Here is a 23521-nt window from a genome sequence, read left to right as displayed (position 1 = left end):
GTCTACTGGAGATAATGCATGAATGAGTTTCTCCTGGTGTTTCTGGGAGACTAAATGTTTAATTCTGTTGATGTTTCTGGGCTGGTAAAAAGCTGTCTTGGTGACAGCTTTTATGTGGCTGCTGAAAGTCGGATCTGAGTCTATCAACACTTCAAGGTTATAAACTTGGTTGGTGATATTAAGAGCCCGAGTCTCCAGGTTTTTACCAATGCTGACCCTATTCTCTTTGCCACCAAACAGAATAATCTCATTTATATCTTCATTTACTTATAGAAAATTCTCCCTTATCCAAGTGTTTATTTGCTCCAGACACTGAACCAGTAAGTCTATTAGGCTGCAGTCATCTGGTGACAGAGACAGATAAAGTTGTTTATCATCTGCATAACTGTGATAATTAATGCTAAAGTTCTAGATTAAGTTCACAATACAGAATCCATTACATCAGTGATGATGACAAGCAAATTTGGCCCCCAAGTAGCAAACGAGCCCCAAATCATGATGCCACCCTCATGTTTCAAAGATTACATTGTATACAATTATATATAATTTGCTCTCATCAAACTTTGAAATGTTTTTTTTTTTTTTTTTTTTTTTTTTTTGCATATGACTAAGTCACAGGAGCATCAGAGAGATTTTACTAAAACAGCTCCTACACCCTCCCAGTCACTAAAGAATCTTTTCTAACAACTTTTGTGACAGTCTGATGCTTTTTAGACGGAGGTGTCCTTTGTTCAGCGCAACACCATAGCACTAGTGGGGGGTTGGTAATGATCCACTGGTGCTCTTGATGGGGCATCTGGAACTGTATTGTATCAGCCTCTATGGTATTCCACTGTGAAGGTTATCTTTCAAAGTCAACTCCTTCAGAGAGACAGCTCCTCCTTCAGGTGTTTCGTAACATCAGGTACCACTTTCTGTGGTTTTGTCTGGATAGATACATCTCTTAAAATAGTTGATTCTTTATGAAAAACAGTTTTTTAAAACTAAATAACTTCCATCTCCATGTGGATTTAGCCTCAGTGTTTTCCTAAGTTTAATTTGACCAGTTTTGTCTATTTTTTCCTGGTTTCCTAAAAATTGCAGTCAAAATTGATGGTGGACATTGCTATTGTGAGCAAGCCTATTAAGTCAGAAGAAACTATTAGACTCTTTTTAAATCTTATGAATACTGAATACTCTGGGCTTCTCAGACATCATCCTTGTTTATGCTATTTTACACAAAAGAATATGCTGGGGAAACTTTAATAGATTCCTGATGTTTGAATAAAACAGTGAAACAAGTTACACCTTATTTTCACCCAACTGACTAAAATACTTTAAACTTTTATAGACTTCTAATCCTAGAATTTACATGCTTTTGCCGCTCACAAAAATTATCCTTAACAAATATAAGACCAAGTATTCATTTTTGTCTCATCTTTTTTCCTGTTTGTATTTTTAGGATTTGTGTGAAAACTGATGTTGTCTTTAGTTATATTTCAACAGAAATTGCTATGTAAACTTTGCAGAACTTGTATTAGTATGCTGCCATAGGACTGACAGCAGACTGAATGGTCGGTGTGCCAGACAACAAACACCAAGCTGGCTAGCGAGCCCATGGAGGTGCTTCTCAAGGGCACCAACACACACAGACACACACACAGAGACACATGCACATTCAGCACCTGCATTCCCACAGTAGTCCAAGTCAACATTAACAGCCCACCCCCACACCCCTTCATTATCTGAAAGGGAGGGAAGGAGCAAGTTTGCGCAGCCAGTGATTTAAACTCCCATAGGTGAGGGCAGCTGGAAGGGCCGAAAGTAGAAATGGGAGGAGAAGTGGGGGAGTGAGTGATGGGGGGAGAGAAGGATGAGGGAAAAGGGAGGAGAGCAATTTAGCTGAGGGAGCAGATCACCACAGAGGCCCTGTGCCAATGTTGAGGTGCTGAGTGATTTGAGAAGGAACGCTCCACACATACACATACAGAGGCATACCCTGAGTTTGAATTCAAATGCACAAAAACACACATGCTCAGATGCATGCAAAGGCACAATCTCTGCTCTCAAGTGTCCCCTTCTCTCTAGAGGAAATTCTCGCTGCATCCCTCTTCACCTCTCTCTCAAGCTGAACACAACCTCCTGTCAGCTAAGACTAACTGACAAGACATGACACTTAGTTGCACAGAAGGGCAAAATGTTTTCCATTGTGATCTAATGACCCAACCCGCTGAAGTGACCTTAGACCCCTGAACAACAGGCTGTTTGGCCTGACAGTGGGCTGGTGGGATGACCCTGCAGGCTAATTCTATTCTATTCTACAGTCATTTAGATGCTTTTATCCAAAGCAACTTACATTTGAGAGTAAGAACAACACAGGCAAGAATTCAAACAAGATGGGATGTCATCATTAAGTGGTAGTCAGACTGCTGTGAGTCCAGTTGGACCCAGGTGCTGTCATGTAGTGCTAGAGGCAGTGCATAATTTTTTTTGTTTTGTTTTTTGTAAGTTATTTTGTTTAAATACAAGATCACGGTTTCATCACACAACATCATCTTGGGCATGAGTGCACACAGCTTTTTCAGTACTTACTGTAAGTTAAGTGCGGAAATGCACCTTAAACAACTGAGTCTTTAGCTTGCTCTTAAAAGTGGATAAGGACTCTGCGGATCGAATGCAGTTAGGTAGATCGTTCCACCACCGGGGGACAACAGAGGAAAAGAGTCTAGCTACAGCTAATGCTGACCTTTTAATGTTTACTTCAGCCTATGAATGCACTTGTTATGTATCTTGCACTTTTTTTACTAGTACCCTACTAATGATGTTAAAAGCAAAAAAAAAAAAAAAAAAAAAGATTCTTAGATACTAATCGATTCTAAAATGTATTATCTAGTTAGATATTAATTAGCACGGGTATTGATACTTAAAGGCATGGGCGTAGAATTAGGTAGGGACGACAGGGACATATCCCTACCAATATCCAGCAACTCCTTGGTTGTCCCATTTGCAGTGGCACAGAGCAGCTGAGAGCTACTGCACTCTCTCAGTAGCGGTAGCGCTGCTTTAAGCCCCGCCTTATGAACAATTTAAACTGTTCTGCACTTGTGTTTCGCGCTATGTGATTGGTTGTTATTGCTGTCAGTCTGTTCAAAAAGCAAGCGCCTCGGGCTAGTGTCAGGGGTGCTAACAGTCAGAACTTCAGGAGCAAAGAAAAAGAAAGGAGGACATCAGAAGTTATTTTAGAATGTGTCAATGTAAAAGTTTAAGTTACAAATAAATTATTATTCAACTGCCTTTGTGTCATGAATAATGGTGATGATAGCAGCCACTACGCCAAAAACCTGTTTCCTTACCATGAATCAATGTGTTATTTTGTCAGGTGACAGAATCAAAGCTGCAGATAGTTCAAAAAGAAAGATGACAAAGAAGGCAAAGAGGAAGGTGAGCTTTAGTTCTAAGAGATGTGACTTGACCTACATAATTGATTCAAATCTAATCAAAGTCATAATAGCACATACTGAAGTGTTTATATGACCTTCACATAATATTGTACAGACGAAAAAAAAAAGAAATGAAAGCAACCATAGAAAAAATTTTGCGACTTTTTCCGGTGTTATTGTAGACTTTAAGAGTGACGTGAAAACATCTTGTTTACGCTTCTCAATGAGTCGCAGATGCTTCCTCGTGCAGTAGCAGCTCAGCTCTGCACTGCAGGAAGAGCAGGAGACGTTCTCTTCTGCTCCATAACTAGCGTGAAAAAGAAATAAACTAAGCTGCTACTGGATGATAGCTCTATGGCTTAAAATCAGATATTAGTGCCTTTTAATGTAGACTGTAGACTGAAACATTTTAAAAGCTAATCTTTTTTAATGTTTTTTTTTTAATTAGTTTGTTAATTGTACTTTTGTTTGTTCAGTTGTTTTCTTGATTTCATATCATGCATTGTAAAGAAAAGGACACTTATATAAATATGTACACTAACTACTGTTTTGTATTTTTTGCACCACCATGAGCAAACTGTGCGACCACTGTACTGTACGAGACTGTATCTCTGCATGAAATAGTAGAGCTTTTAAATAATGCATTTTACATTGTTATTATCTTTTCTTATATTTATTAATATTTTTGTTGTTATTGATTGGATTGTGTTGCTATTTTTGTGGTGTTCTGACTTTGATTAAAAGAATAATAAAAATTTTTCCCCTTTTATAGTATCGAAATTAGTATTGAGTATCGGACACCATCCTTGGTAACGGTATCGAGTCCTTAGTATAGTAATGTGACAACCCTAACTCTACTCAACTACTTGGTTTGCAAGGTTTTCTACTAGGGGTTTCCCGAGCAGAGTAGATACTTTGGTGGTACTTTCATCGTCGAGGTTCCAAGTGGGCTGAGTCGGGTTGAAGGTGCAGGTCACTAATTGGTGAGGAAGTGGCTTCATGGGCAAGTCATCAGAGCGAATCTGGGACTCCGGCATTTTTAAAATCATGGCAAAAGTGATCATGTAATGATATAGCCGTTTACTAACCACCACTAAACACCAAAAGAAGTTTTTTTTTTGTTTGTTTGTTTTTTTTATTATTTTTGTTACAGATTGAAAAGTTGTTCTTTCTCTGTATGTAAGATTCTCATCCCAGCCACTTCACACTCGGCTGTGAATTGCTCCAGCGAGAGTTGAAGATCGCGGCCCAATGAAGCTGAAAACTAATCCTGAGGCTGCCAAACTGAATCCCCTCAACACCTCAGCTGCTCCTAGAAATTCTGTCCATTAAAGTTATGAACAAACTTGGTGACAAAAGGCAGCCTTGGTGGAGTCCAACTATATCTAGCTACAATCGCTCAACCTAACACACCAGCTCAGGCTCCTTCCCCTCCAGGCAGGTGACGTTCAACATCCCTAGAGCTAGCTTCTGCAGCCCAGGAATTCTATAGCATTCATTTAATGTAACAAAATCTTTGTAACCTTCACCAATAAAAGTAGAAACATCTGCAGGAGGTATAATTTTTTGTCCGTATTCAGAGTGAAATATCCACAAGAAGGCAGGAAGAATATGTCGATTATTTTCACAATAAGTACTGCATCGGGGCACGTTATATATCTCTGTTGTGTTTGTGTCACAAACAAATGACATCACAGGACATTTGAGACGCTTTGCTACAGGGACCCCACCCACATTAGAGGGTCCTCACTTGTAATGGAAAACCACCTGAGTAGAGTTAAGTTGAGTAGAGCCAAGTAGGTACAAGTGGAAAATGAGCTTTGTGTGCGTGTGTATGTGTGCAAGCCTGTTGAACTACATATGTGCATAAATATAGACTTTCTCTGAGCATGCTCCAAAAAAGTGATTTAACTTGGCTTACAGTAGCTTGCAATATAAAGTTTAGGTAGCAGGTTAATTTTATGCAGAAGCTGAGCAGAGCATCGGAGAACTTTGTCACACTCAAGCATATATGGGCCTTCAACTGAAAACAAGTGTAATAAGAAATTGACTTGATAATAATAGTACATGTATCATTGCAAAGACAAAGAATGAAACTAACAGAGATAAAGTAAACTGAGAGGAGAAAATGAAGGCAGTGATAAAATAAGAGGCCAGCAAATTTCAAAGAAGACTGTCGTCATCGGAGAGGCCTTAAAAAACTAAAGTTTGACCTTCGTGCTTACCCCATGATGCCAAATAAAACAATATTTATGGGCTTTCAGTGTGGCAAGCAGAAATCCAAATAACAGATTGTGGATACCTGGATCAAGGTTTCCAGTTCCATGTGTGTTGAATAGCCTAATATACACGACTATTACAGTGCATGTGACTCGAGTTCCTTTAATAAGACTGGTTATTTCAAGTTTTCAACATCAAAACTTCTTCTGAATTGCTAAAAGACTACATATTTATTTGTAGATATCCTTTGATAAAGTGTTTGTTTTCAGTAAACTCATACTTATTGGTGGATCTATGGACCAATACATCAGTCTCTGCTCAGAAGTTTTCCAGATCCCTCAGTGTTATCTTTTAACGCCTCTACTCTAAATACCCTTCTTACCCAGTCTGTAAGTTCTAGTGGACGGCTCTATTAAAACAGGTTTACTATGGTGCCATATTTGGGTTTCAAGTTTATTTGTCACATGCAAGATGGCAGTGAAATGCAGTTGTACATGCATCCGAGGCTGTACACACACATTTACCATTAGTAACAAAACAAAAACAACAACACAGTAATAAACTAAAAAGACAATAAATATAAATATAATAAGCCACAGTGTAATGATTGTGCAGTGATGTGCATGCTATACGGTGTGACAAAACACACACACACACACACCTATATATATATATATATATATATATATATATATATATATATATATAGTCTCTTTGTATTCACCTTAATTAGCGTTAGGTGCCGGCCAGAGGGCAGCCACTTGAACACACCGTCATTAGGATAATGAGGGTCTCTCATGATGCTGTTTGCTCTGACTGTTCTTTTCATGAAGATGTCCTGGAGGGTGGGGAGTGTTGTATGCATGGTACACTCTGCTAACCTCAGTACCCTCTTCAGGGCCCTCTGATCATGACCAGTACTGTTTCAGTAACACTGGGTGATGTTACCAGTCAGAACACTCTCCACCACTCCAGTGTAGAACGACCTCATGATTTTCAGAAAGACTCTGAACTTCCTCAGTTGTCTGAGGTAAAAAAGGCGATGCCTCACCTTCTTCACCTGGCTGTTTATGTGCACAATACATCCAGGTGTGAGCAGCCTAAGGCATCTGTGCAATAATCACACTGTCTAATCAGTGCCTTGATAAGCCACACCTGTGAGGTGGGTGGATTCTCTCGGCAAACAAGAAGTGCTCACTAACACAAATTTAGATTTGTAAACAATATTTGAAGGAAATATGCCTTTTGTGTCCATTGAAAAAGTCTTGGATCTGTCTTGGAGTTCTGCCCATGAGAAATGGGAGCAAAAACAAATGTGTTTTGTTTATATTTGGGTTCAGTACAGTTGGATGCTATCGTCTTGAAATCACAAGGTTTGATAAGCGAGTATATATCATAATATTGAGAAATTGGCCTTATGTTTTGTTGAGGGTTGTAGATGCCTAAGCAGGGAAGCCCAGTCTTCCCTCTTCTCAGCCACTTCTTCTAGCTCATCTGGGGGTAATGCTCATTTTTCACCACAACAGCACTGCAGACACCGGACCGGGCTGACTGTTGATTTCTTGTTGCAATCTTCCCTCATTTGTGAACAAGACCCTGAGATATTTGAATTCCTCCAATTGAGGCAGGGACCCGGACAGGACACTTCACCCGTTTCCAGCTAAGGACCATGGTCACAGATTTTGAAGTGTTAAACCCAAAATTATATCTTTGATGGCTCATTTTTTACTGAGGTAAAAGTTACAAAAGACTATTTAAATATAGTTATAAGGGGTATTAGATAGGATGAGAGCTATAGTGGTCTGTTTTTCCAGAGAGGTCGACACAAAACACTACTTCTATCAGCTGACACAATCATAAAGAAGTTTCTCCCATAATTGCCTCATGATCAATCAATATTGCTCAGAGAATCTAATGGCACTTAATCACCATTTAAATAATTTTTTAAACCTATGTGGGTTATAGTAGTCACCTGGTAAATTTAGTAAAATTTCCAACAATTCAATTTATCTGTTCAACATCTTTGAGACATAATCTAATAATTTCTTTATCCTGACAACTTCCAGTCTCCACAGCCTTCCCTAGTCATTCCAAAAGATGGATCCTTGGGCGTAAACGAAGAGAGGTATCCCAGTCAGCTCGCCCTTCTACTTCATTCTTGTCTCTATCTGAGGTTTGCTGCAACCCATTATCTGCTTTGCTTATCAGGCCAACTTCAGCTCAGACTCTTCTGGCCTTCCTCTCCCTCTCCAGCATGTAAAGGAAGAGACGTACAGTATCGAGATCTCTAGACTATCGTCTTTCTCTTGCTCTATCTCAGTCTGCTTGTCTTTCTCTATCTCTGTCTGTCTCGGATCCTAGGTGCCATTGGAATGAAAGCAAACAGATATATCACACAGTGTGTGACCTTTATTTTTTGAAGAATGTGTTTCTGAATGTTTTTGTTGTGTTGTTCTTTTTCTATTTTGAAATCTGCTTTAGTTCTTTTTAACATAATAAACCTGTAACATTATTATGCTCTATTACAATATAGTACCATTTACAGAAAATGGCCCTTGAAACATCAAGAGAGTTTCTCTGTATAACTTAGAACCAACCAAACAGAGGAAAATAACCCCTGAACTACTGCACATAATAGCAAATCCACTATTTTACAAATGAGATCACTCTTTTGGTGCTCTGCTGTTCGGGGGGGGGGGGGGGGGGGGGGGGGCTGGGCTGACCCTTTGGCATCTTTTGATATGATGGCACGGCTGAGACATAATAAGCTGCATCTTTTGCAGCTTTACTGCAGGCCTCTTAACAGAAATGGGGTGAGAGACCTTTGAAGATGGCCACTATTCAAACTATTGTAAAAATGAAAGCTCCCTGATTTTACCCATTGTACCATACTGGACCAGGTGAGGCCTGTATCCTGGGTGGACTACAAAGTTAATTGCGTACAATTTAAAGATGTGCCACTTTAATTGTCCTTCAGGGTAATGCAGCGCCCAGAGGGATAAAAAATAAAATCATTAGTCATTTCCCAAGAAACAAAACACAGACACACACACACACACACACTATGGAATACAGACAAGCTTGTTAAGTGTTTTGCAAAAACCTGACGCCATTAAAGCAAATAGGAGATGACAGGAGACTTGGCCCATAGTATGAAGTAATTCAGGCAAACACATAACTGTGCATGCACACACACATAAAGATAATTTATTTTGGGCACTAGTGACTATACAATTGCCCAGAGGATGTGTCTGGGCATGAAGTACCATAGGGCCAATGTCTGAACCACAAGTGGCCCAGTCAAATCTTTACACAGTCATAAACACGCCTGCATTAGTAACAGCCAGTTAAAATTATTCCATGAACAAAGGGGTTTGTCTGGTACGGCACAACACCCTGTAACAATAATAAAATCTACCTTATTTTTTTTTTAATCTGCTCTGATATAAAGGGATGCCAGCCAATTCATCAGAGAAATATCTAAATATTGGATTAAATTTGAATTTAAGTGCAGACATTCCCATCAGCAAAGGAAGAAGGCCACTGACTTTTCCTCTACATTAACAGTGCCACCATGAGGCAGAGATTTTTTTTCTTTTCAATTAACTGAAACTAGACTTGATAAATGCAGTTCAACGGGTATCCCAGTTAATAATAATAATAATAATAATAATAATAATAATAATAATAATAATAATAGGTAAATGTCAATTTAAGAATAACATTTCTCAACATACAATTTCAGGGAATTGATCATCTATAGAAGCTTATCTTATTAGGGAATACAAAGGAATCTCTGTATAAATATTTAATAAAATGTATTTAATAAACTGTCATCAGGCGGCACAAAGATAATTTTATCGTGAAAATAAGATAATGCACTCAAGAACACTTCTGAAAATTGACCGTAAAACCTGTTTCTTGTTAGTTCAAGCTTTATATCCTGTATGCTCTTCTAATCTTGTCGATCACTCAAACATGGCAAACCACATCCACAACTTACACAGACATACACTTCCTTTCATTCTAGCCACTCAGCACAGGCTGATACACTGATGAGCACATCAGGGGCAATATTGGGTTCATTATCTTGTCCAAGGACCCTTTGAGATAAGGACTGAATGAGTCAGGGATCAAACCGCTGACCTTCTGATAAGTGAATTAACAAACAACCCCTAATGCTGAGTAATAAATAAATTAATTGTATGCTGACATCCAGAGGATGCCAAAATGATGCCAAACTAAATTCTACATGTATTACAATTCAGTCAAGACCTGTTACACATTAATTTAAAAAAAAAAGGAAAAACAAAAAAAAAACAAAAAACCCAAATACAACAAGTGAGGCTCGAAATGCCGCAGCAGCTGAAATCTGACACAGAGCAAAAATGGGAAACCTCAATAATTTAAAAAATATATCTATTGCTTTCCTCAGTTGGCTAACAGTTTTGTTAAAACAAAAAGGTGATGCAACAAACACACTGAAAATGAACATGCATTTCCCACAAAGCAGCAATATTTCACAATTTCAACATTTATTTGTACTTTTATCAGGAAATATAGTTGGTGAAACCCTTAAATTATTTTAGCTATAATTCATGCTGTTAACGATTGCTCTTTGGACACAGAGTGTATTAAAATGAACACACCTGAATTAAGTGGTGTACAAGGTAACCTTTATACCTGATAATCATCATTTAACCTATATTTGGATGATTAGAATTTACAGTATGGTAGCCTAGCTAACTACTTTTTATCGCTTACTTTAAAAAAAAAAAAAAATAGTTGGATGTTTTTGTCTAATATAAGAGAATGAACAACATTAAATTAAACCTCGTGATTTTTTACTTTGAACTCAATTTAAACTCAGCCAGCAAAGCATTATGTTAAAAATTAAGATTTGAGTAATTATGTCTTTGATCCAAACATAAATAAGTGGGTCTATGAGTACAGTTTTATCAGTGCTGAACAAGCAGTTGATTTTATCCCTCTCATTTAATATCACTGAAACATCAGAAAAGCAAGCATAAGAATTAATATACATGAATGCATAGTGGCCGTTATATGGTACCCGGGTACCAGCTTGACTTAACAGTGGTGACATTTACACTCATGGCCTCTGGAGTAATTTACACAGGTTGGCATTATTCACAGCTGGTTTATTGTTCCGTGCAGTAAACTGATTTAATAGCACTCAAAAGTACGGTGGCACCAGGGCTTCTTAGCACTGTGTGTTAGTGAGACTGCAGGTCCCAATAAAATACAATAAAACACAGACCCCTGTTTCATGAACTGTATACTGACCCCTTCATAACCTGCTTTAGTAAACTCACACCTCCATGCTGATAATGAACTGGTCCATGTGGAAGTATATTAGTGGTCAGGTCCAACCAAAAGTAGCTGGGGCATTTGGCCAAGATAGTAAAATATATGTGCAAGAAATATCTCCCAGGGCCCTATGAAAGCTGGGCAATTAAATGTAGCAGGGGTATTTACAACCAATGAGCAGGCCCACAGTGGGTGCTAGAGAGATGCAGACGGAGACTAGAAGTGGGATTGCTGACAAGAGACAGTGGCAGTGTACTACATGATTTAGATACTGTGACTACAAACCTATAATCCTGAAGGCAAGGAACCAGACAGGGATGGAGGAACGCGGGCAAACTCTGGGAATGAGAGACCAAGAGCCGAAGAAAAAGAAAATGTGACAGCAGGCAGAAAACGGAGTGAGAGCAAAAGAGTGATAGAGAGACACAAAGGCAGAGAGAGATGGAAAGCAAGAGTAACTAAAAGATAGAGAGCAAAGCAGGCAGACATGCAGGCAGACTGTCCGTCTCTGGTTTGTGGGAATGTGGTAAAGACACAGTAGTAGGCAGGGTCCCGGCTCTGAAATTAGAGAGTGGCGCTAAGAGAGGGGAGCCAGAGCCAAAGGCCGTCTGGGAGCTGCCAGGGGCTGCATCCCCAACGCACTGCTGAAACATGATTTACTGCTAGGCTACACTACAAATGGCACACTATGCTATCTAGCTCACAGCAGCACGCAGCCACCCGTTGCATGCTATCGGGTTCACCAAGCTATGAAGACGCCACATCAATGGTGGGAAGTGTCGGCATGAAAAAGACCAGCTGAGCTCGACACGGAAGAGAGACAGAGAGAAGAGCCAAAAATAGTGCTTTAAATAATCACAAGGGGGTCCAATGGTGTGGGCATTTTGTAATATTAAGAAGATTAAAAGCTATATCAGATGTTTATCAGACCACAAAACACTGTAGCAATTTATGATTTGTGAAAAACTATTTACATATCATATAAGTTATCATATATATATATATTTTTCTCTCTCAAAGTTGGAATATACTCTTCAATGTGGCCATGACAGTCTTTTATCAGATGATATATGGCCCAGCAGAAAAAAAGCTGAGCTAGGGTAAAGCATCCAGCTTTTAGACTCTGCTATTTAAATACAGGGTTATAATTAAAATGAATCAAGCGGCTGCATTTTTTCACACTTTAGTGTCTGTACAAGATGGGATAGATCATATTATGAGCAGACCTCCAGACGTCTTGTAAAAGGAAAGTTTCACATTCAGGATAAATAAAAGTTTTCCTTCATCACCACAATGCTGCACAAGCATGTGGACATAGACACTTTTTACATTCATGGACTGCAGTCTGTGCAAAGGCATCTCTGGAGGACAAAATTCAAAGCAGTAGATTTAATCAGTGAAGAAATGCAGGAGAAACTGTGTGCTGGATTGTTTTGTTTTGTGCAGCAATCGCAGGCTAAGTCCAGACATGCAGGAGAAGGATTCTGGATGTGCTTGTCTGCAGCATTGGGCAGTACGAGTCTGGCCACTGCATCCAGACTGCGTGTTCCAGGATTTGTGTTTGTGTGTGTGAGCATGAGTTTCCTTTGCCAAGTTTCCTCTCTTTGTTTAGACCTGTCTGCTCAGTTCAGCTCCCCACTGAGCACGTAGTGGCCGAACACACAAATATCAAAACGACGCAAAACAACAGACAGGGTACTCTCTAGGCAGAGAGCTGCTGGGAATGGGAGCAAAGGGGAGTTTAGAGACAGACAAAGTCTTGTCCATATGAGACAACAGAAAGAGGGGAGGGGGAGAGAGAAGGAGAAAGATGGATGGTGACACAACTAATAATAACATGCAAATCTACTAAGCAGACATTTTATAATTGCGTTGTAACTCTTAGTAAATATTTAGAAACCCCTTTTTACACAAAGACAACAAAAGGTATCTGTTGGTCTCTACATATAAAAAAGAAATCCTCCTCCCGGCAGTGTGTAATGAACTAAATGTTGTATTCACACCCTGGCTTCCAGTAACCACAAAGAAGCCTTTTTAGTACATCAGAGTGTGTAAAGTACCAACATGATGTTGCACAAGGATTGAAGTTTGCACATAGTTAATTACCCCTTTCACAAGGCCTTAAAAGATTAAAAATGTCCACTTTTGCTTTAAAGCCTCTGAATCTTTCCGGTGGATTTAAAGTGGCAGAGAAACAACCCCCTTTTCATAAATGAATTTGAGCAAGAACAATGAGAATGTGCTTCATATCACACTGTTTAGCTTATAAAGTGACCCATCCTGCATCAGCTCAACATTTAATGAAGCAGCTGAAGAATAAACATCCCATTGCTGGTGGACAAATGTTTTTTTTTTTTTCTTCTTCTTTTTTCTTTATCCTTATGTACATGGATATCCACTTGTAAATCTTTATGTAGTCTAATGCTCAAATGTGTGTATATGTGTTTACAGCACTAGCCCCTTGTCTATATCCCTGCACTGGTTATGCATCAGACCAGTCTAAACACACACACATACACACACACACTTCGGCCCCCCTCAGAGCCATGCTTTCAGAGCCGTGGGGCCCTAAATGCCTTACAGATGGACTCCTAACAAACACAACTCTCTGTCTCGGCCCTCAAGTATTCGCAGTATTTGGCCTTGCTGTAATTTACAACATACTTACCTAATTGAGATGCTATTAAGGTCAGAGCACGGATTCTTCTGCGTACGCCTCATGCTAATTCACATGATATAAGCGTGACATACTCAGTGGAGCATAATTGTCCTAATATAGCAGGGTGAAGTAAACCACAGGGTGAGTGTGATCTATGGTCAGTGTAGTATACTTAGAGAAACATAAATAATGAATGATGTCTTGAGCAGAGACATGTCTGTGCAGCCCTGGAGGGCACATTAGAGGGAGCTTTTTCTAAAATCTTCTGATGGTTTTACACACCGCATTCCTAACACAACTGTAAAACATTTTAATAACGGAAAAATGCTGAAAGAGATGATAAAATAAACAAAACAAAAAAAATCATCATTTGTGCATCACAAAAAAACTGTTAGTTTTTTTTGTTTCTTTTACAGAAAAGTAGTTAAACAGACAATGCAGTGAAATAATGTAAAATTTAGGCAGTTTTATCTGGTTACACAAGATACAGCCATGTAAAGCTTATAACTGATGGCCAGATTACATAAATGCATTTATGGTTATTAACCACAGCTAAACAGCTAAAGTGAAATCTAATCTCAATACAATAGCATACAGTAGTGGGTTGGATCTATTATACAGCAAGTCTTTGAAAGTGATGTGTAGGAAACAGAAAATAATCTGGGAAGTGTGAAGCTAGACAATTGGATCATGCCTCCACAACTGTAGCTTTTGTGGAATGTACTGGTCTGCAGAGGATCAACCAAAGGTCATCCAGGGAAGGACAACCAACGAAACAGCAACAGGGTTACAAAGACTAATAAATGAACAGAAGAAATCAAAACCTGGCTTTTAATTTCCCCATCCAATAGATCATCCAGATGCTCAGGTGAGTGTGATGCTTTGGGAAATGTTCTGCTGGGAAGTCTTGGATCCTGCCATTCATAGGAATGTTACTCAGATAATTACTACCTGCCTAAACACTGCTGCTTGCCAAGTACACCCATTTCGAAACAGTGGTCCATGATGGTTGCAGGATAATTCACTGTACCACTTTCGAAGAAATGTGGCATGTGCTGGATGAAAAAGTTTGTTTTACAGGGGCCCCACCTCACAACTTACAGGACTTAATATCAAATTCATGAGTTTATCCCGTAAACGCTGTGCATATTTGATCCACACAGTTTCTGAGACCTATTGAATCATGTTATGGTAAAAACTTTGCTCTTTTTGTACAGATAACTTGTTTTCTGCCCTCAGGTGGATACCATTTACACTACAAAAATGACATTTTCTGACCATTATTTCTTGGTTCAGGATTAATATTGTGCCTTTTTGGTGTATAAATATAACTCCCTAAGTAGGACTTTCTACATTTTAAATAGAGGTATAGTGTAGACCAATACTTTTTTGTACATTGTCAAAACAAATTTTACTTCCTACATAATTAAAGGCTGCAAGCCTCAACTCTGCATGCTAATTTCAGTTTTATGTTGCTGGATCACACCAGGCTGTAACACTCTTTACAACAGTTCTAAACTGGATCCAAGCTAAAAATAAATAAAGCATGAGCTTATTTTTTCCTATAAATCAGAGAGAAACTTAGCACAAGCAACTGGCTGATTTTATTCTAAAGAATGGGATGCGCTCCCCCTAAAAGAACATGTGGAAACCCAGACACACAGGTCACTGTCATTTGGCTATTTTTCATCGAGTGTGTCTGACAGAGAGATAACACACTGCCATCGAGTGCCATCCATCTTCGTTTCCAAGTGACTCTAAGAGAATTCAATCTTGAGAGTGGGGTTAGACACATTGGTGATTAATCAACTCCAGGTTCATGCACGTCTAAGTGCATGCAAACTTATGTGTGTCTTTGTCTCTGTGTGATAAATCACCCTCTAACCCTGTACAGGACACACAATGCCTGAACTCCTTTCAGCTCACTGTGATAAATTCATCTAAAAGTGATTTGTTGACAATGCTTGGACGGGAAACAAAAAAAGAGAAAAAGAAAAAAAAAGAAATTAAATAAAAAAAGCAGAAATAGAATGTACCTGGAGGCTGACCAAGAGTGACTATTGAGAAAGGCATGGGAACACGGTTTTGTGCATGCACAAACATTACGGTGCAGAGTTTATAAATTCCTAGGACCCTTTGGGAAAGATCCCATTCAGAAGTGACCTAAACTGTAACACTAGGGTTTTGCTTTGTGAATTTTCAGGTTTACCATTATGAGCAATGTTTAAAAGGTGGTATAACTAAGAAATGGCACTATGGCACAGAAAAAGTGCAGTTGTGTAACACAAAAGTGACATCACTAGATATAGCAGCGACATTAGTTTATTATTTTTGTTACTTTAATTAATGAGAGCACTTTTTCTGAAATGACAGATTTTTTTGCAAATGATAAATTATGAATTTAATAAACTTCTATTATATCAGCTGCTTGAACGAAACCAGTTTTAAATTAATTTAATTATTTGATAACTTGATTTTAAAGAAGTTTTTTTTTGCAGCCTCTCACACATTCCCACAGTAGATTTGTGTTTGTTACCTGAACAATTTGAGTCATTTAGATAAGTTCATCCTTATCAGGTGCTGTGGAGTTAAGGCTGGGTGACCTTTTCTTTCTGAGTACTTCTTTCCACACTTGTTTTATTTTAAATAATTGCCTTGCTGCATAAAAAAGTTGGGATGAATCAAACAAGTTAATAAAGACATCACATAAGATATGAAAACAGAGTTATATCCACATTGGTTCAACTCTGATGCTCATCTGTGCTTCACTGTGAGAACTGCACTTGAGTCTGTTAAAGACCATTATTTAGGGCATGAAAAAAAGTACTTCAATCTTGATTTGCCTTTCCATGAGATTCTGTTCCTGTCATTCAATGCTGATCATCATTGACCCACTTCTATCTGTTCTTTGTTTTTTTAAGGATGTGAGAGTAATTTTATTCCAGAAACTAATTACAAAGCTATGCAAACCTTCCACCTGAATCCATCTTCAGACCGTCAAAGGAGGCACTGCAGTTCTACAAAGCACTTTAGGATGTCTTTCTGGTTCCTACATTAAAACCTCAGCTATCTGGAGCTACAGGGAGATAGTGTTAGTGTTAAGGACTCTTAAAGGGCTAAACACATAAGGGCTAAGGATTAAATAACAAACAATCCAGTTCAATGAAGACCACCTTGGCCAAAAGACCAAAAGAAATCTGCTACCACAAGATCATTTTATTCAATTATGGGAATTGAGTTAAACTCTAAAATCCCCATTTTCAAAATATCTGACACAATAAGCTTTTTTGTGTTTAAGAATTTCTGTGATGTGCTACTTAAAGGTTTATCTGAAGAAAGGACTAGTAACTGCACTTTAAAGTGAAAGCGAAAAAAATGAGTCACTGTGGTTATCGTTAAAATCTGCATTTTTTTTTAATGGCCAAAAAGGGGAAATTCTACTGACTCTAAAAGGTTTTTATTCATCATTAATACGTAAAACTAAAAGAAATTGAGCCTACTCAGAAAAACAGACAAGAAGGAAACATAAGCTGTATATAGGGCAAAATTAGCTACTCCTCTTGAGCTCCATCCCTCGAATACACACCTCTGGCACAAAAACTTCAAAATAAAAAAGACAAACAAAATTCCATTGACAGAACTGCAGTCTGCAATTCAGTGGGAGAGATCATGGTAGTTAGGTCCACCTCTTCTTCACAATGTTGAGTAACACAAGGGTCAGTGGGTTCATCCACTTGCTGCCTAAGGGGAAAAGGAAGCTCCTTGTCCATGCAACAGGTGTGCTTCCCCACCAGAACCATCAAAACAAAAAATTCACACGAGCAGAAAAGAGTAGAGGGAGGGTTCTGAGACGAGGAAAACAGTGATTATAAAGGATTGATGTCTCTGTGTAATGCAGCTGGTTTGCTGTTTCACTTTAAAAGCTTGTCACAGTTTTGCAAACGCAGCTGCAATCAAGGGAAAGTGATCATTTCCTCATTGTTTCAGTAGTAAAACAGCCTGAGTCAGTCAAGTTAATCTCCTTTTATCTTATAATTGTCAAGGCAACACAGAGTAGAAGTGAAACAGAAAAAAAAGCAGGAGAGACACTTCTTAAACAGGTTTGTGTTTCCACTGCAGAGATTGTGATCACAACACGTAGCCCAAAGCTAATGAGCTGTTACTCAATCTCTGAGGGAGGTCTTCAGGTTTGGAGTGCAATTGGAATCCTAGTTCAAGATCATTACACCTCTCTCTGAAACAAAGAGGTCTGAGAATGGCTCATACACGCAAACATTAGGGGACAGCAGCATCAATAAATGTGCAGGGATGGTAAGGGATATATTAAAGCAAGTGAAGGCATTCCTGAGCTAGCTGACTTGAATAAAAATGACTGGCTGCAGAAAATATTTCCAATGTATATGCACTGTTTTCATGTGAGAACAGTTTGACACAACCACTTCCTACCTTAAATCCCAGAAAGAAAAGAAAAAAAACAAAGCAAAATCTTTTAAAATGTCCTAATCTTAGTTCACTTTCTGGTACTTCTACCTCTCATACATCATCTAACAAAACACCAAAACACGTTTCATGTGCTGTGGTTATTCATGGGAAGAAACTGTGGAAGACAGACAGGAAGGAAAAAACCTTTACAATGAAACTCTTTCACGTGATCAGGATTTTCCTCTCTTCGTCTACCACAGAATCACTGACATCTGTACACTATCACGCTTGGCATGACTTTGTGCCCATTCCACTACAAGAGAGGATGCACCTATTCCCACCCATGGGCTTCATAACAAAAGCTGTTGCCTTTTTGGCCATGCCTCACTGCATAAAGACCTTTCTCTTAACCTCTGTCTAATACTTTGATATTTCCTTACGGAAAAATAAACATTCAAGAACTGACACCACCCGATCCTGCCTGGCTTGGAGAATCTGTGATGTTACCAAGCAAAGTCAGAACAAAAACACAGTGGTGCTGGGGGGGATAAACACAGCACTGTGGAGATGCTGATAAGCCAGAGAGGGGGAGCGTGTTGGCATGGGTTGAACAAGCCCAGCCGCAACGGCAGTCATCAAAAGATTCCACCACACGCATTCATCTGATTACAGCATCTGAGACTCGAGCTGGCAGACACCCAGGCAGACGCACACAGAACACTTCTGCTGTGAAACATGCATACCTTTGCTTCTGAGCCGCCTGGATGAGTTAATCAGTTCATCTCTCATACTTAAAGTCAAAATACACACACCGCAGGAGTGTGCCTACCTTATCTTCTAGTCTGATCAGTCGTGCCCCGATAGTTGGGTATTCTTTATCTTCCCCTTTACCTAGTTTTTTTTTTTTTTTTTTTAAAGAGAAAGAAAAAAATTGTTTTAGAATAAAACCAACATACATGAGCAGCCCTGAAGACTACAATTATAAGTGATGTCAATAAAAGAAATGATCACTTTTAAATGCCAGTCAAAAAGAATCGTGTGATTACTTAGCTGTGCTGTTCGCATTTAAATAAACCTTAACACAAGAATTAAAATCATCAATTGATAGAAAGAGGAGCTACCATCTGCTGTTTAGTCAACACTATCCAGTCAGAAACAAATTATGCTGTCACCCTGCCAGTGTTATATTTACTTGAAAAAAGTTTTGACAGCTATTGATGGGAGCAGTCAACACAAATAATCAAATAATTGTGTCCTTGTAACTCATCTGATGAAAAGTTACATAAACATGACAGCACTCACAAGCAAGGAGCACAAATTCAGATACATGTAAACATGAAAACACAATTGCAAACTTTCTGTTTCTTGTATTTAGTCTGGGAGTACTTGTTGTAAAGAGTGATGGGTGTCTATCAGATGGCGATTGTGTGTTTTTTTTGTGTATTTACCTGGGAGAAACATTCCTGGCTTCCCCAGAGTGCCGTCCAGTCTGGGTGAATGAGAGGAAAGATTAGACAGAGAGAGGTAAAACCACTGGCCAGATACGGAGGGATTTGGTTAGATAAACATCATGCTATTCCAATCGATGAGTGAAACAGCAAAATAAGTCAAACTGCTTTATGATTATTTTGAAATTAAACAAAAGATATCACACAAAAGAGCATTAACAAAACCCCATATCCAGAAAAGTTGCAAATGAACTGTTGACAGGTGAAGGTGTCAGGATTGGGTATAAAAGGAACATTCACCAAAGAGTTAGTCTTTCCAAGCAAGGATGAGTTATAGCCAAAGACTTTGTATTAGTTTAGGTCAGAATGTTATCAGCAGTCCAAAAATAAATATTTCTGAATGCAAGACTGCTTGAACCACTCTTATAAAAACTTCTCTGATGTTCAGGAATTTCACTCTAATTGCACTGGTTCAGATTGTACAATATTGGTCTGCTTCTTCCTTACTGGATATTATTGTTAGAACATTTCATGACTTTGCCTTGGTTAGACTGGTCAGTAGTTCTTTCTTTTTTTAAAGAAATTTATGTAATGCCACCCTAACTTGTCAATGCTGATCATTTATCCTTGTTAGTGCTGGCAAAATTTGTTAAAAATGAACATGATACTGTGATCCTTAATGAATGTTACTTAGATTAGATTTCCAGTTCTGGGCTCTGCTATGTAATGAACAGAAAATGTTTTCTTTCTTTTTTTTTTAAATAATTTTTTATTATTGCTTCTTAGGATTTGCACCTCAGCTTTTAGAGATGCGTTGCCCTCTGGTAGTAGGGTTGAATGGTTTGGCATCTGAAATTCAGACTGCCTGGACTCCTAAACTCCCCTTCCACAATGTAAAATGGTGCAATACCAATTGCTGCTCATCACTTGCTAACTCCTCTCAACCAATGCTAAACAAGGCACCACGAGGAGATCCTATCTTCTCAAAAACTAATTCATTCTCTCATTTAAGGTATTGATGAATATTTGCATTTGATCCTAACGGGTTTTGTTCTTGCATTTCAGGTTGTTTTTTTGGTTCTTTTCAACTATTCAAGGACCTATGTTTCACTAGATAGTATATTCCCATCAAAGTTGAGGTGCTCGTGGGGACTGGCCACAAAGCAGCTGGTGCCAAGACCCACACATAGATTTTCACTCACATCAGGCTCCAAATTTTACTCAATGCTTCATTATCAACTTGAAAAAACGTATGCAAGGAATGACTGGCTCAGAGCCTAGACAAACTTCTATTATTTTCTTTCATTGGGACTTATAAACATTCATACGTGAATTGTCTGACTAAAATAAAATTGTTTCAGAAATTGTAGGGAAATCTCAGTAAGATTCGGCCAAAGATGTAAGTCATGTGCATAACCTACGAGCCCTCAGGTGGCACTACAAGGCAAAAACATCATGCTGCTTTAATAACAGTATAGCAAAGTGGGCTCTAAAGTACCTTAAGAAAACCATTCTTGCTTAAGATAATCCACTGAGAAATTTCAGCTGAGACTGTATTGATAATGAAGCTCTATCACAACCCCGCACAGAAATGTAGCTGAAATGTCTGGCCATTAGCTCATCTTTGGTTGACAAAAAAAAGTGAAGCAGAATTCTGTGGTCAGATGTTTATCAGAATTGTGTTGAGACATATGCTACCATTAAGAAGATGTCTTTTCAAAAGTAAGTGATTAATTCAACAGAACAAAACCAGAAATCCTGGTGGTATCATTAAGAGTGTATGCATGTGTGCTTGACTGCTCTACTTGCAATGCAGGTCTGATTTCTAATAAAAAAACAATCTCTCTCTCACTCTCTCTCTCTCTCTCTCTCTCTCTCTCTCTCTTTCTCTCTCTCAATATATATATATATATATATATATATATATATATATATATATATATATATATATACCATATGGTGAAGAATAAGGCAACAACCATTGACTGCTGAACAGCTGAAATTGTGTAAGTAACAGGAAACGGACACAGATTTTTCTTGCAAAACTACAACAATTAGTCTTTTTAATTCACAAATGAAATAAATTCTCTAAAAGAATGGATGAAGTAAAGCGGCTATTCAAATGTTTTAGTTTGTATTGTTGCCATCATATTCTAGATCTGTATAATAGTTTCTAAAAACACTAAAGACACAAATAACTTTCTACACGCAAGCACAATTTTCTTTTGTTGACTTTAAGCTGGTAAGCAATTACATGAGCCAAAAAAATTAGCTTAAAACACAGACTGAAAAGTAGAAAACAAAGTGAAAGAAACCACCTTCTCTGCAGCTCTTTGATGCGCACCATCATGTTGAGGTGACCCTGGGAATACTGCTCGATCACGTCTCGCACATCATAGGGCTTCCGCGCTTGCTGTGGATCCGCACACAAAAACAACAAACACACACACACATAAGGTAGGATACAAAAGCCATTGTCAACCACAGCCTCTGTTGCTTGGTTCCCCGAAAACATCCCCAACCCCCTCGGGTGCAAAGAGTTCATTGTTAACACAATGTTTGTATTTGTGTGTGTGTGTGTGTGTGTGTGTGTGTGTGTGTGTGTGTGTGTGCACGCACAGACAAGTGCATGGTCATGTAGAGAGCAATCGTGTTAGAATCCTTTCACAGCTTTGTTTTGTATGACGTTGATACAAGGGGGGTATCAGAAAGAACCCAGTGAACTCTTCAGGGTACCACTGGTAGACACAGTATAGTGGCTGCAGCTGAAATCACTTAGGATGTAATTGAAAACATATACACACTTGGAAAAACTAAGAATATAAGAAATATTATGCAATATTATCATATTAATATTTAGTAAATATCCAAACCAGCATTTATCATGAACATAATGGTCACTTTTTTTTTCTTCCACAAAAATATCACAATCTTCATTCAATGCAAGCATGCATATCTGTTCTTGTGTGTATTTTCTCTACATGAAAATGTGAGTTTTCTTTATGCTATACAGTAAGTTCATACTGTAGCCCCAGAGACAGGTTGGAATATTGCCCTAAACTAAAAAGCGAGCACGAAGAAGACATGCAGGTGCAAGTTTCAGGCATTCACACACAAACAAGCTCCTACAAACACTTGAAAAAAAAAAAAGGCACTGCAGCAGATATATGCCCCTGAGGCTGCCCCCCTCCCCACTCTTCCTTTACATTCATGCACATACACACTTCTCCCTCTCCCAATCCGTCTTCTCTTCATCTCTCACGCCTCGCTTACTGTTTTTAGCTTTTGCGTTTCTCTTTCAGGATTTCACTTTGCTTACCTGAAATTTCTTCCTTGCCACAAAGTACTTCATTCTACGTAGGACTTTTACCGCAGACCTCTGGGCATGGGACAGCCTGTTGCAAAAGTGAACACAGAAAAAAAGCTCAAATTAGGTAAAATTTGGTTTGTTCTGAGCAGGCTGAGCTGCATCACAAATACATGAAAGGTTGCATGCCAGAGGTTGATCTAAATGAGCTTTGCTGCATTTAGAAAATAATGGACATTGTGTGCACTCTGCAGGTAAAATATACGTGTGATTTCATAGATTGCCCCCAACAACTCTCTGTGTTTGCCCTTTGGGCCACAATGTTGCATTTGCAACATAATGCAAAGTGTAAGAGAAGAAAACCAGATTCACGCAAGCCTCAGCTCAAACGCAGCACATCTGTGTCAACACAGAGGAAAATCCACTGTTATAGATTTCTACAATGAAACACTTGCATACCATAGTCACTGTCTGCCATGCACTTGAGTTTGTTTTTTCAAGGAGGCCCACAGTGTGTTTTGCACAAGTGCTCTTTTGATTTACTTGTCATAAGCTGAAACACGTTGCCCCTGTTGCTCCATGCATGATACCAACATGTTTGGATCATGAGGAAAAATACATTTTTGCTGAAGGAGTTTTACTCCAGATAGGTAAATAAATTAATACTGAAAACATCCGGACCCTCTTTGACTAGTGCAGATGAAGAATTAAATTTAAC

At 38.7% G+C, this 23521-nt stretch overlaps 1 protein-coding gene across 2 annotated transcripts in view; it reads right to left on the bottom strand.

Annotated features, from left to right (window-relative positions):
- kcnq1.2 (potassium voltage-gated channel, KQT-like subfamily, member 1.2) overlaps positions 1-23521 on the bottom strand; it is a 188504-nt gene that overhangs the window by 47795 nt on the left and 117188 nt on the right. For both annotated transcript variants that reach the window (XM_041998144.1, XM_041998145.1), the window contains 4 exons: positions 22816-22891; positions 21815-21909; positions 19497-19537; positions 18878-18939 (listed from right to left, as the gene is read on the bottom strand). In XM_041998144.1, the coding sequence (XP_041854078.1) occupies positions 18878-18939; positions 19497-19537; positions 21815-21909; positions 22816-22891 (274 nt within the window). The remainder of the gene's footprint in view (positions 1-18877; positions 18940-19496; positions 19538-21814; positions 21910-22815; positions 22892-23521) is intronic.

This window comes from Melanotaenia boesemani, chromosome 10, assembly GCF_017639745.1.
Source record: "Melanotaenia boesemani isolate fMelBoe1 chromosome 10, fMelBoe1.pri, whole genome shotgun sequence".
NCBI lineage: Eukaryota > Metazoa > Chordata > Actinopteri > Atheriniformes > Melanotaeniidae > Melanotaenia > Melanotaenia boesemani.
This window is presented reverse-complemented; position numbering and strand designations above follow the sequence as displayed.